General features: G+C 43.2%; 1 protein-coding gene across 4 annotated transcripts in view; it reads left to right on the top strand.

Moving 5' to 3' along the window:
- Nucleotides 1-12,702, top strand: part of LOC137524204 (uncharacterized) — a 624,050-nt gene that overhangs the window by 369,125 nt on the left and 242,223 nt on the right. For all 4 annotated transcript variants that reach the window (XM_068243802.1, XM_068243801.1, XM_068243800.1 and 1 more), the window contains one exon: nucleotides 768-937. In XM_068243802.1, coding sequence (XP_068099903.1) covers nucleotides 768-937 — 170 coding nt within the window. The remainder of the gene's footprint in view (nucleotides 1-767; nucleotides 938-12,702) is intronic.

The following is a 12,702-nucleotide window of genomic DNA, read 5'->3' as shown; positions in this document are numbered from 1 at the left end:
TCCGTCTCCAATACTGCCCAAGTCCATAGCTGCCGGCCACAATGTAAACGTGCACAGAGAGTAAGGTGGCCACTGCACAGGCGGCTAGCAGCAGAGTACTGCGGTCGGGCGCCTGCCTGATCTCCCTGCATTGCAGCATTTGCAAGCTTGCAAATGCTGCACCAGTTTAGCGTGCTGCCTTGGTGCCCTAACTCCTGTGGTGCCCTAGGCCATGGCCTAGGGGGCCTTGGCCTAATCTGGCCCTGGTCATACGCAAATTATGACCCTGCTGAAATTAACATGAACAGGCGTGGCCCTTTCTAAGTGCCTTTCCCTTCCGTTGCCAGTATAGAGATTTCACAAAGACACATTGGTGTGTCAAAATGTGTTGTTGTAAACACCCTGCATTTGGAGTTTTAGTGGACTCCCCCCCCTCCCCCCCCAACACACACACACACATATCCTTGTCAATGTCCCCCGTTGGCCATGGTTGACGTCCGAGGAGTAGAGCATTGGGCATGTGAGATGTGCTTATACAACATTACTTTCTTCTATGTGCACTTCTTTTGCATATTACAAATTGAATGAAAGGTATTTCTTTTCCGATACTTACATATCTATCACCTGACAAAACTATCATAAGCTTCTCCATGAGTTCTCCCAAACATGACCATCACTAGTCACCAGACAGGTTGACGATCCAGGTCAAATTCATGTTTTGTGTTTTGTGGATTCTCTGAGGATGTTTGGGAAAAAGTAATGTGAGTTTAACTTTCTCTTTCTTGAAGGGAATTGCCAGCCAGTCTGAAAAATGAACTGGAGTGTTCAGTGTGTAAGGAGATGTTTACTGACCCAACAACACTGACGTGTGGCCATAACATCTGCCTGAAGTGCAAAGAGAAAACCTGGGACACTCAGAATAAAGGATACCCTTCCTGCCCCCACTGCTGTAAACTAAGTAAGTCAAATCCCAAGGCTAGTGATCTGAGCTGTGGAAGAATCAGGTTCTTGTAATGTAACGCCCTCATTTACTTAAAAGGACAACTGTAATGAGGGGATATGGGGGCTGCCATATGTATTTCCTTTTTAGCAATACCAGTTGCCTGGCTATCCTGCTGACCCTCTCTCTCTAATACTATTAGCCATAGACCCTGAACAAGCATGCAGCAGGTCAAGTGTTTTTGACATTAGTGTCTGACAAGATTAGTTGTATGCTTGTTACTGGTGTTATTCAAACACATTTGCAGCCAATAGACCAGCAGGGCTGCCAGGCAACTGGTACTGTTTAAAGCCTCCATATTTTTCTCTCTTAAGTTGTCCTTTAAAGAACCACTGTTTCAGAGCAGAAGACTATAGTCAGAGTTCCTCCTTAAGAATGAGTCTAGAGAAACATAATTCTGATCAATTTAGTGGTACATTTCTTTGTGGAAGGGCATTGAGCTTTATCTGTTCAAATGTCAGGGACTAGAAGGGTAAACAATTACAGCATGAAAATCATTATAGGTCTACCTAAAATCCAGAAGAGCTCAGAGTTTGGTCTGGAGCATTCTCAGGTGCATAGTAGCTATGCTGTCCGTCACATTCTCATGAAAGCCAGTAGAAAGCTCCTAATGTGATGGAGAGCTCTCACACACCCACAGCCCACCCATAGGAGGGTGTGCCTACTAAACACTTGTTAGAGTGGTCCTGAACTCTTACACAGGAAAACATAACAGAAATGCACCCTGTATATATTTACCCTCCCTGTCGTACAATTTCCCCAGGATTTCTGTGCAAAAAGTGATAAAATTAATTTTCATTACCTTTTTTTCCTGTAACGTGCCAAAATGTGTCAAGTGAGGGTCTAGTATTCAGTGCCGAAGATTGATGTGTATGCATGTCAATACTGTTTACAGTATATTTTGTATTGACGAGTATATCCCGCTAGAGAGGTTAAAGAGTTTTGCTTGTGTAATTCCCCCTCATTTGTGTCTAATCAATAGTTGTAATTTGATCTCCCTCGTGTCACATGACTGCCTGTGGCAGATAAGCATATTAGCGCATTTGAAAGTACAGGCTGTAAACAATATGTCTGCGCAGATTTATTTTAGGATTTGTATCGGCTGTAACAAAGAAATGTTTTTTGTTTAAAGGTTATTATGCTGTTATGTATCTTTTAGAGCAGAGAGGAGTTCTGAGTTCAGGTCCACTTTAACCTCCCTGGCGGTAAGCCCGACCTGAGCTCGGGGTAGGAAAAATGAGCTGCGAGCGTTAAGCCCGAGCTCAGGTTGGGCTAGCTGATTCCCTCCTCTAACGGCTGTTTTGGAGTCCCGCGCACGATCGGCGCTGCGCTGCGGGACTCTTGCCTTTCCCCTCCGGCTACCTGTTAAATGCTCCGGCCGCCGGGATCCCCATAGCCCCGCTATTCTTCCGGGGACCTGGCGGCCAATTAGAGCAGCAGCGTCACGGGGCGGGGTGGGACAAAATTTCAAAGTGGCCCTGAAGAGTCGCACGGGGCAGAAGAAATGCAAACCAAAAAAAAAGACGATCTGCATGGTTTTTTTGAGTATATAGAGTATATACAGGTATATATAATGTGAATATATAGTGTATACAGTGGTTTGCAAAAGTATTCGGCCCCCTTGAAGTTTTCCACATTTTGTCACATTACTGCCACAAACATGAATCAATTTTATTGGATTTCCACGTGAAAGACCAATACAAAGTGGTGAACATGTGAGAAGTGGAATGAAAATCATACATGATTCCAAACATGTTTTACAAATAAATAACTGCAAAGTGGGGTGTGCGTAATTATTCAGCCTCCTGAGTCAATACTTTGTAGAACCACCTTTTGCTGCAATTACAGCTGCCAGTCTTTTAGGGTATGTCTCTACCAGCTTGGCACATCTAGAGACTGAAATCCTTGCCCATTCTTCTTTGCAAAACAGCTCCAGCTCAGTCAGATTAGATGGACAGCGTTTGTGAACAGCAGTTTTCAGATCTTGCCACAGATTCTCAATTAGATTTAGATCTGGACTTTGACTGGGCCATTCTAACACATGCATATGTTTTGTTTTAAACCATTCTATTGTTGCCCTAGCTTTATGTTTAGGGTCATTGTCCTGCTGGAAGGTGAACCTCCGCCCCAGTCTCTTGGGCCTCTTGACTGCATTTCTGATCAGCGCTCTCCTTGTTCGGCCTGTGAGTTTAGGTGGACGGCCTTGTCTTGGTAGGTTTACAGTTGTGCCATACTCCTTCCATTTCTGAATGTTCGCTTGAACAGTGCTCCGTGGGATGTTCAAGGCTTTGGAAATCTTTTTGTAGCCTAAGCCTACTTTAAATTTCTCAATAACTTTATCCCTGACCTGTCTGGTGTGTTCTTTAGACTTCATGGAGTTGTTGCTCCCAATATTCTCTTAGACAACCTCTAAAGGCCATCACAGAGCAGCTGTATTTGTACTGACATTAGATTACACACAGGTGCACTCTATTTAGTCATTAGCACTCATCAGGCAATGTCTATGGACAACTGACTGCACTCAGATCAAAGGAGGCTGAATAATTACGCACACCCCACTTTGCAGTTATTTTTTTTTTTTAACTGTTCAGAATCATGTATGATTTGCATTCCACTTCTCACGTGTACATAATCTTGTATTGGTCTTTCACGTGGAATTCCAATAAAATTGATTCATGATTGTGGCAGTAATATAAACTCTGTATATATGTATATGTATGTAAATATATATATATATATATATATATATATACACACCGTATACAGTACAGACCAAAAGTTTGGACACATCTTCTCATTCAGAGTTTTCTTTATTTTCATGACTATGAACATTGTAGATTCACACTGAAGGCATCCAAACTATGAATTAACACGTGGAAGTATAGTACATAACCAAAAAGTGTGAAACAACTGAAAATATGTCATATTATAGGTTCTTCTAAGTAGCCACCTTTTGCTTTGATTACTGCTTTGCACACTTGGCATTCTCTTGATGAGCTTCAAGAGGTAGTCACCTGAAATGGTTTTCACGTCACAGGTGTGCCCTGTCAGGTTTAATTTCTTGCCTTATAAATGGGGTTGGGACCATCAGTTGCGTTGTGGAGAAGTCAGGTGGATACACAGCTGATAGTCCTACTGAATAGACTGTTAGAATTTGTATTATGGCAAGAAAAAAGCAGCTAAGTAAAGAAAAACGAGTGGCCATCATTACTTTAAGAAATGAAGCTCAGTCAGTCAGAAAAATGGTGAAATCTTTGAAAGTGTCCCCAAGTGCAGTCTCAAAAACCATCAAACGCTACAAAGAAACTGGGTCCCATGTGGACCGCCCCAGGAAAGGAAGACCAAGAGTCACCTCTGCTGCGGAGGATAAGTTCATCCGAGTCACCAGCCTCAGAAATCGCAGGCTAACAGCAGCTCAGATTAACCACTTGAGGACTGCAGTGTTAAACCCCCCTAAAGACCAGGCTCACTATTGATAAATTGGCCACTGCAGCTTTAAGGCCAAGCTGCAGGGCCGTACAACACAGCACAGGAGTGATTCCCCCCCCCCCTTTTCCCCCCACCAACAGAGCTCTCTGTTGGTGGGGTCTGATCGCCCCCCCTGTGTTTATTTTTTTAATCAATATTTATGTTTATATTTTGTTTAATAAGAATGCCTTTTTTTACATTTACTCCCTGCTCCCTCCCTCCGCCAGCCAATCAGCGTGATCAGCTGTCATAGGCTTCAGCCTATGACAGACGATCACTCCCCAGCGTATGGAGCGGACAGCCGTGTCAAACGGCTGTCCCCAGTACATCGCTGCTGCCGATCGCAGCGCTGTACAAGTAAATAGACGGCGGTCACGCCATTTAACAGTCTCCCGAGTGGCGATTGCCGCTCGGAGACTGAAGAGGGAGCGGAGCTCCGCCCTCCGAGCATGAGATGCGCGCAGCAGCCTCTCTCATGCAAATTAGAGCCCCAGGACTTGACACCAATTGGCGTTAGGCGGTCTTGGGGCTGCCGCCGCGACCACGCCCATTGGCGTGGGGCGGACTTTAAGTAGTTAGAGACCAGGTCAATGCCACACAGAGTTCTAGCAGCAGACACATCTCTAGAACAACTGTTAAAGGGGAACTGAAGAGAGAGGTATATGGAGGCTGTCATGTTTATTTCCTTTTAAGCAATACCAGTTGCCTGGCAGCCCTGCTGATCTATTTCTCTGCAGTAGTATCTGAATAAAACCAGAAACAAGCATGCAGCTAGTCTTGTCAGATCTGACTTTAACTATTTCACATTCCTGGACGTGAAACTCACGTCCAGGAAGCCATGTGCGCTCCTGCGCGTCCACGCGGCCGATCGAGCGCGTGCACGCGCGCGATCGGCCGGCGGTTTGTTAGCCAGTGAATCAGTGAATCGGGCAACGGTGCCCGATCACTGATTCCTCTCCCCCGCAGAAAAAGCGACAGCTTCTCTCGGAAGCTACGCTTCTTCTGCCTCCTATGTCGCTCTAAGCGTACGTGGTACGCTTAGAGTGACGTCACTGTAAACAACTCATGGCTGCCATCTTGTGGCCAAAAAGTAAACTACATCTAAATGTTAAATAAAAATAAAAATACACATATATTTACAAAAAAAATACAATTTCAATCCCACCCTCCCAAAAATACCCACATAAAATGTTTAATTAAAAAAAAAAAAAAACATTACAATTAAAAAAAAAAAAAAAACACAAATATTTACCTAAGGGTCTAAACTTTTTAAATATCTATGTAAAGATGAAATATTTCTTTTTTTTTATTATTATAAGCTTGTAAATAGTGATGAATGCAAAACGGAAAAAATGCACTTTTATTTCCAAATAAAATATTGTCGCCATACATTGTGATAGGGACATAATTTAAATGGTGTAATAAACGGGACAAATGGGCATATACAATACGTGGGTTTTAATTATGGAGGCATGTATTATTTTAAAACTATAATTGCCGAAAAGTGAGAAATAATGATTTGTTTCCGTTTTCTTCTTATTCTTCCTTTTAAAATGCATTTACAGTAAAGTGGCTCTTAGTAAAATGTACCCCCCAAAGAAAGCCTAATTGGTGGCGGAAAAAACAAGATATAGATCAGTTCATTGTGATAAGTAGTAATAAAGTTATAGGCTAATGAATGGGAGGTGAACATTGTTCGGATGCATGAAGCGAAAAACGACTGAATGCGAACTGGTTAAAGTCTGAACCACTGAAACACCTGATCTGCTGCATGCTTGTTCAGGGGCTATGGCTAATAGTATTAGAGGCAGAGGATCAGCAGGGCTGCCAGGCAACTGGTATTGCTTAAAAGGAAATAAACATGACAGCCTCCATTTTCCTCTCTCTTCAGTTCCCCTTTAAAGGGAATGTCCAAGCAAAATAAAAAAATGTGTTTCACTTACCTGGGGCTTCTGCCAGCCCCATGCAGCCATCCTGTGCCCTCGTAGTCTCTCACTGCTGCTCCAGTCCCCCGCTGGCAGCTTTCTGACCTCGGAGGTCGGCGGGAAGCATTGCGTACATTTTTACGCATTCCCGCTAGTGCAGGAACATTAACACATACATTTTTACGCATTACTGGTTTAATGCGTAAAAATGTACGCATTAAACCAGTAATGCGTAAAAATGTATGTGTTAATGTTCCTGCACTAGCGGGAATGCGTAAAAATGTACGCAATGCTTCCCGCCGACCTCCGAGGTCAGAAAGCTGCCAGCGGGAGACTGGAGCAGCAGTGAGAGACTACGAGGGCACAGGATGGCTGCATGGGGCTGGCAGAAGCCCCAGGTAAGTGAATCTCATTTTTTTATTTTGCTTGAACCTTCCCTTTAAGAGGAGACTGTGTGAATCAGGCCTTCATGGTAGAATATCTGCTAGGAAACCACTGCTAAGGACAGGCAACAAGCAGAAGAGACTTGTTTAGGCTAAACAACACAAGGATTGGACATTAGACCAGTGGAAATCTGTGCTTTGGTCTGAGTCCAAATTTGAGATCTTTGGTTCCAACCACCGTGTCTTTGTGCGACACAGAAAAGGTGAACGGATGGACTCTACATGCTTGGTTCCCACCGTGAAGCATGGAGGAGGAGGTGTGGTGGTGTGGGGGTGCTTTGCTGGTGACACGGTTGGGGATTTATTCAAAATTGAAGGCATACTCAACCAGCATGGCTACCACAGCATCTTGCAGCGGCAAGTTGGACCATCATTTATTTTTCAAAAGGACAATGACCCCAAACACACCTCCAGGTTGTGTAAGGGCTATTTGACCAGGAAGGAGAGTGATGGGCTGCTGCGCCAGATGACCTGGCCTCCATAGTCACCAGACCTGAACCCAATCAAGATGGTTTGGGGTGAGCTGGACCGCAGAGTGAAGGCAACAAGTGCTAAGCATCTCTGGGAACTCCTTCAAGACTGTTGGAAGACCATTTCAGGTGACTACCTCTTGAAGCTCATCAAGAGAATGCCAAGAGTGTGCAAAGCAGTAATCAAAGCAAAAGGTGGCTACTTTGAAGAACCTAGAATATGACATATTTTCAGTTGTTTCACACTTTTTGGTTATGTACTAGACTTCCACATGTATTAATTCATAGTTTGGATGCCTTCAGTGTGAATCTACAATGTTCATAGTCATGAAAATAAAGAAAACTCTTTAAATGAGAAGGTGTGTCCAAACTTTTGGTCTGTACAGCATATATGCATATATATATTTATATACAGTGGGTTGCAAAAGTATTCGGCCCCCTTGAAGCTTTTCACATTTTGTCACATTACTGCCACAAACATGCATCAATTTTATTGGAATTCCACATGAAAGACCAACACAAAGTGGTGTACACGTGAGAAGTGGAACGAAAATCATACAGGATTCCAAACATTTTTTACAAATAAATAACTGCAAAGTGGTGTGTGCATAATTATTCGGCCCCCTTTGATCTGAGTGCAGTCAGTTGCCTGTAGACATTGCCTGATGAGTGCTAATGACTAAATAGAGTGCACCTGTGTGTAATCTAATGTCAGTACAAATACAGCTGCTCTGTGACGACCTCAGAGGCTGTCTAAGAGAATATTGGGAGCAAGAACACCATGAAGTCCTAAGAACACACAAGACAGGTCAGGGATCAAGTTATTGAGAAATTTAAAGCAGGCTTAGGCTACAAAAAGATTTCCAAAGCCTTGAACATCCCACGGAGCACTGTTCAAATGATCATTCAGAAATGGAAGGAGTATGGCACAACTGTAAACCTACCAAGACAAGGCCATCCATCTAAACTCACAGGTCGAACAAGGAGAGCGCTGATCAGAAATGCAGTCAAGAGGCCCATGGTGACTCTGGACGAGCTGCAGAGATCTACAGCTCAGGTGGGAGACTCTGTCCATAGGACAACTATTAGTCATGCACTGTACAAAGTTGGCCTTTATGGAAGAGTGGCAAGAAGAAAGGCATTGTTAACAGAAAAGCATAAGAAGTCCCGTTTGCAGTTTGATACAAGCCATGTGGGAGACACAGCAACCATGTGGAAGAAGGTGCTCTGGTCAGATGAGACCAAAATGGAACTTTTTGGCCAAAATGCAAAACGCTTTGTGTGGCAGAAAACTAACACTGCACATCACTCTGAACACACCATCCCCACTGTCAAATATGGTGGTGGCAGCATCATGCTCGGGGGGTGCATCTCTTCAGCAGGGACAGGGAAGCTGGTCAGAGTTGATGGGAAGATGGATGGAGCCAAATACAGGGCAATCTTGGAAGAAAACCTCTTGGAGTCTGCAAAAGACTTGAGACTGGGGCGGATGTTCACCTTCCAGCAGGACAATGACCCTAAACATAAAGCCAGGGCAACAATGGAATGGTTTAAAACAAAACATACCTATGTGTTAGAATGGCCCAGTCAAAGTCCAGATCTAAATCCAATCAAGAATCTGTGGCAAGATCTGAAAACTGCTGTTCACAAACGCTGTCCATCTAATCTGACTGAGCTGGAGCTGTTTTGCAAAGAAGAATGGGCAAGGATTTCAGTCTCTAGATGTGCAAAGCTGGTAGAGACATACCCTAAAAGACTGGCCGCTGTAATTGCAGCAAAAGGTGGTTCTACAAAGTATTGACTCGGGGCTGAATAATTATGCACACCCCACTTTGCAGTTATTTATTTGTAAAAAATGTTAGGAATGATGTATGTTTTTTTATCCAATTCTCACATATACACCACTTTGTATTGGTCTTTCATGTGGAATTCCAATAAAATTGATGCATGTTTGTGGCAGTAATGTGACAAAATGTGGAAAACTTCAAGGGGGCCGAATTCTTTTGCAACCCACTGTATATACACAGTATATATGTGTATGTATGTATATATATATATATATATATATATATATATATATATATATGTGTGTGTCTAATTCCGCCTCATTTCTCTCTAATCACAAAATTTTATCTCTCTTGTGTCACCTGACTGCCAAAGCAGAGATGGCAGATAAGCTCATTTGAAAGCACAGGATGACAGTACATCCAATTACAGTTACCGATTTTTTTTTTCCCCTGGATTTTGACTACTCTCTGCCTGGCTTATTTATACAGTTTCGCAATTGTTTAAGTTTATTCATAAATTTAATTAAATCAACAAATGTGTGTTTCATTCTTTTATTTACCGTATATACTCGCATATAAGCTGACCCGCATATAAGCCGACCCCCCAACTTTTCCCTGAAAAACCAGGAAAAAATGATTGACCCTCATATAAGCCAGGGGGTAGGAAATGCTGGATTGGTGCAGGCCGCGTGATCCCCCCAGTGTGTCCCAGTATAGTGCCCAGTATGGGTAGGTAGTGCCCCAGTATAGCTAGTAAAGTGCCCAGTATAGCTAGTATAGTGCCCAGTATAGCTAATATAGTGCCCCAGTATTGGTAGGTAGTGCCCCAGTAGAGCTAGTAAAGTGCACAGTATAGCTAGTATAGTGCCCAGTATAGCTAGTAAAGTGCCCAGTATAGCCAGTAAAGTGCCCAGTATAGCCAGTAAAGTGCCCATTATAGCTAGTATAGTGCCCCAGTATTGGTAGGTAGTGCCCCAGTAGAGCCAGTAAAGTGCACAGTATAGCTAGTATAGTGACCAGTATAGCCAGTAAAAGTGCCCAGTATAGCCAGTAAAGTGCCCAGTATAGCCAGTATAGTGCCCAGTATAGCCAGTATATTGCCCAGTATAGCCAGTATAGTGCCCAGTATAGCTAGTATAGTGCCCAGTATAGCTAGTAAAGTGCCCAGTATAGCCAGTATAGTGCCCAGTATAGCCAGTATAGTGCCCAGTATAGTGCTCAGTATAGCCAGTATAGTGCCCAGTATAGCTAGTATAGTGCCCAGTATAGCTAGTATAGTGCCCCAGTATAGCTAGTAAAGTGCCCAGTATAGCTAGTAAAGTGCCCAGTATAGCCAGTATAGTGCCCAGTATAGCCAGTATAGTGCCCAGTATAGCCAGTATAGTGCCCAGTATAGTGCCCAGTATAGCCAGTATAGTGCCCAGTATAGCTAGTATAGTGCCCAGTATAGCTAGTAAAGTGCCCAGTATAGCCAGTATAGTGCCCAGTATAGCCAGTAAAGTGCCCAGTACAGCAAGTATAGTACCCAGTATAGCCAGTATAGTAATAGGTAGTCGCCATTACCGGGGGAACCGCTCTCTCCTGCCTCGTCACAGCAGCAGCTCCGGGCGCGCTGCTGTGATACACTTATACGCATGATGGAGAGGGGAACCCAGATTAGAGGAAGCGGGCGCTGGCTGAACAGGTAATAGCAGCGGCGGCCGCGGAGGGGGGGGGGGGGGGGAGGGGTCCGCGGACCACCACCCAAGACTCGCATACAAGCCGACCCCCCCAACTTTTGGCCCCCTTTTTTGGGGTCAAAAATTCGGCTTGTATGCGAGTATATACGGTATATGCAGTATGTCTACCAGGCTTTTATTCAGACATATTTTGGTGAGTTATGACTGAAAAATTTAAAGCCTAAAATTCTTGAAATAAATGTACCGCTTTTGACTCATAATTCCAGACAGAAATGCACCGCCAGGGAGGTTAAGCTGGCTAGTTCTCAGTATATAAGAGGTAGCTGTAGTAAATAAGTAGGGAATTGGCATTCGCTTGACTTAGCTATTTAGAGCTGATGTACGTTCTGCTTATCTGTGTTTTCTGATACTGCTGTGGGCTAGCTTTTCTAACCAAGACTGGACACCGTACATTGCAGAACTCATGCAATAAATCCTTAACTGACTTGCAGCATCTTTGATCTGTGTATCAAGCTGCTGAACTTCGATTGGTGAGAAATAAATTGCGATCCCTAGGTTACTGGTGCCAAGCGGTGGTTACAAAGGACAACCACCTAATCAGATTTCATCAAGCTGTACATATTGTGTTTAGGTCTCAGTAGCTGGTTTTAACCACTTGAGGACCACAGTCTTTCTACCCCTTAAGGACCAGAGCCTTTTTCTCCATTCAGACCACTGCAGCTTTCACGGTTTATTGCTAGGTCATACAACCTACCACCTAAATGAATTTTACCTCCTTTTCTTCTCACTAATACAGCTTTCTTTTGGTGCTATTTGATTGCTGCTGCGAGTTTTACTTTTTATTATATTCATCAAAAAAGACATGAATTTTGTCAAAAAAATGACTTTTTTAACTTTCTGTGCTGACATTTTTCAAATAAAGTAACATTTCCTATACATTTGAGCGCGAAAGTTATTCTGCTACATGTCTTTGATAAAAAAACAAAAACATTCAGTGTATATTTATTGGATTGGGTAAAAGTTATAGCGTTTACAAACTATGGTGCCAAAAGTGAATTTTCCCATTTTCAAGCATCTCTGACTTTTCTGCCCACCTGTCAGGTTTCATGAGGTGCTAAAATTCCAGGATAGTATAAATACCCCCCAAATGACCCCATTTTGGAAAGAAGACATCCCAAAGTATTCACTGAGAGGCATGGTGAGTTCATAGAAGATTTTATTTTTTGTCACAAGTTAGCGGAAAATGACACTTTGTGACAAAAAAAAAAAAAGTTTCCATTTCTTCTGACTTGCGACAAAAAAAAATGAAATCTGCCACGGACTCACCATGCCCCTCTCTGAATACCTTAAAGGGTCTACTTTCCAAAATGGGGTCATTTGTGGGGTGTGTTTACTGTCCTGGCATTTTGGGGATGCCTAATTGTAAGCACCCCTGTAAAGCCTAAAGGTGCTCATTGGACTTTGGGCCCCTTAGCGCAGTTAGGCTGCAAAAAAGTGCCACACATGTGGTATTGCCGTACTCAGGAGAAGTAGTGTAATGTGTTTTGGGGTGTATTTTTACACATACCCATGCTGGGTGGGAGAAATATCTCTGTAAATGACAATTTTTTTATTTTTTTTACACACAATTGTCCATTTACAGAGATATTTCTCCCACTAAGCATGGGTATGTGTAAAAATACACCCCAAAACACATTATACTACTTCTCCTGAGTACGGCGATACCACATGTGTGGCACTTTTTTGCACCCTAACTGCGCTAAGGGGCCCAAAGTCCAATGAGTACCTTTAGTATTTCACAGGTCATTTTTGTTTCAAGACTACTCCTCACGGTTTAGGGCCCCTAAAATGCCAGGGCAGTATAGGAACCCCACTAATGACCCCATTTTACAAAGAAGACACCCCAAGGTATTCCGTTAGGAGTATGGTGAGTTCATAGAAGATTTTATTT

Source organism: Hyperolius riggenbachi, chromosome 7 (genome assembly GCF_040937935.1).
Source record: "Hyperolius riggenbachi isolate aHypRig1 chromosome 7, aHypRig1.pri, whole genome shotgun sequence".
Lineage (NCBI taxonomy): Eukaryota > Metazoa > Chordata > Amphibia > Anura > Hyperoliidae > Hyperolius > Hyperolius riggenbachi.
The sequence above is the reverse complement of the archived record's forward strand: the minus strand, read 5'-3'. Positions and strand labels throughout refer to the sequence as shown.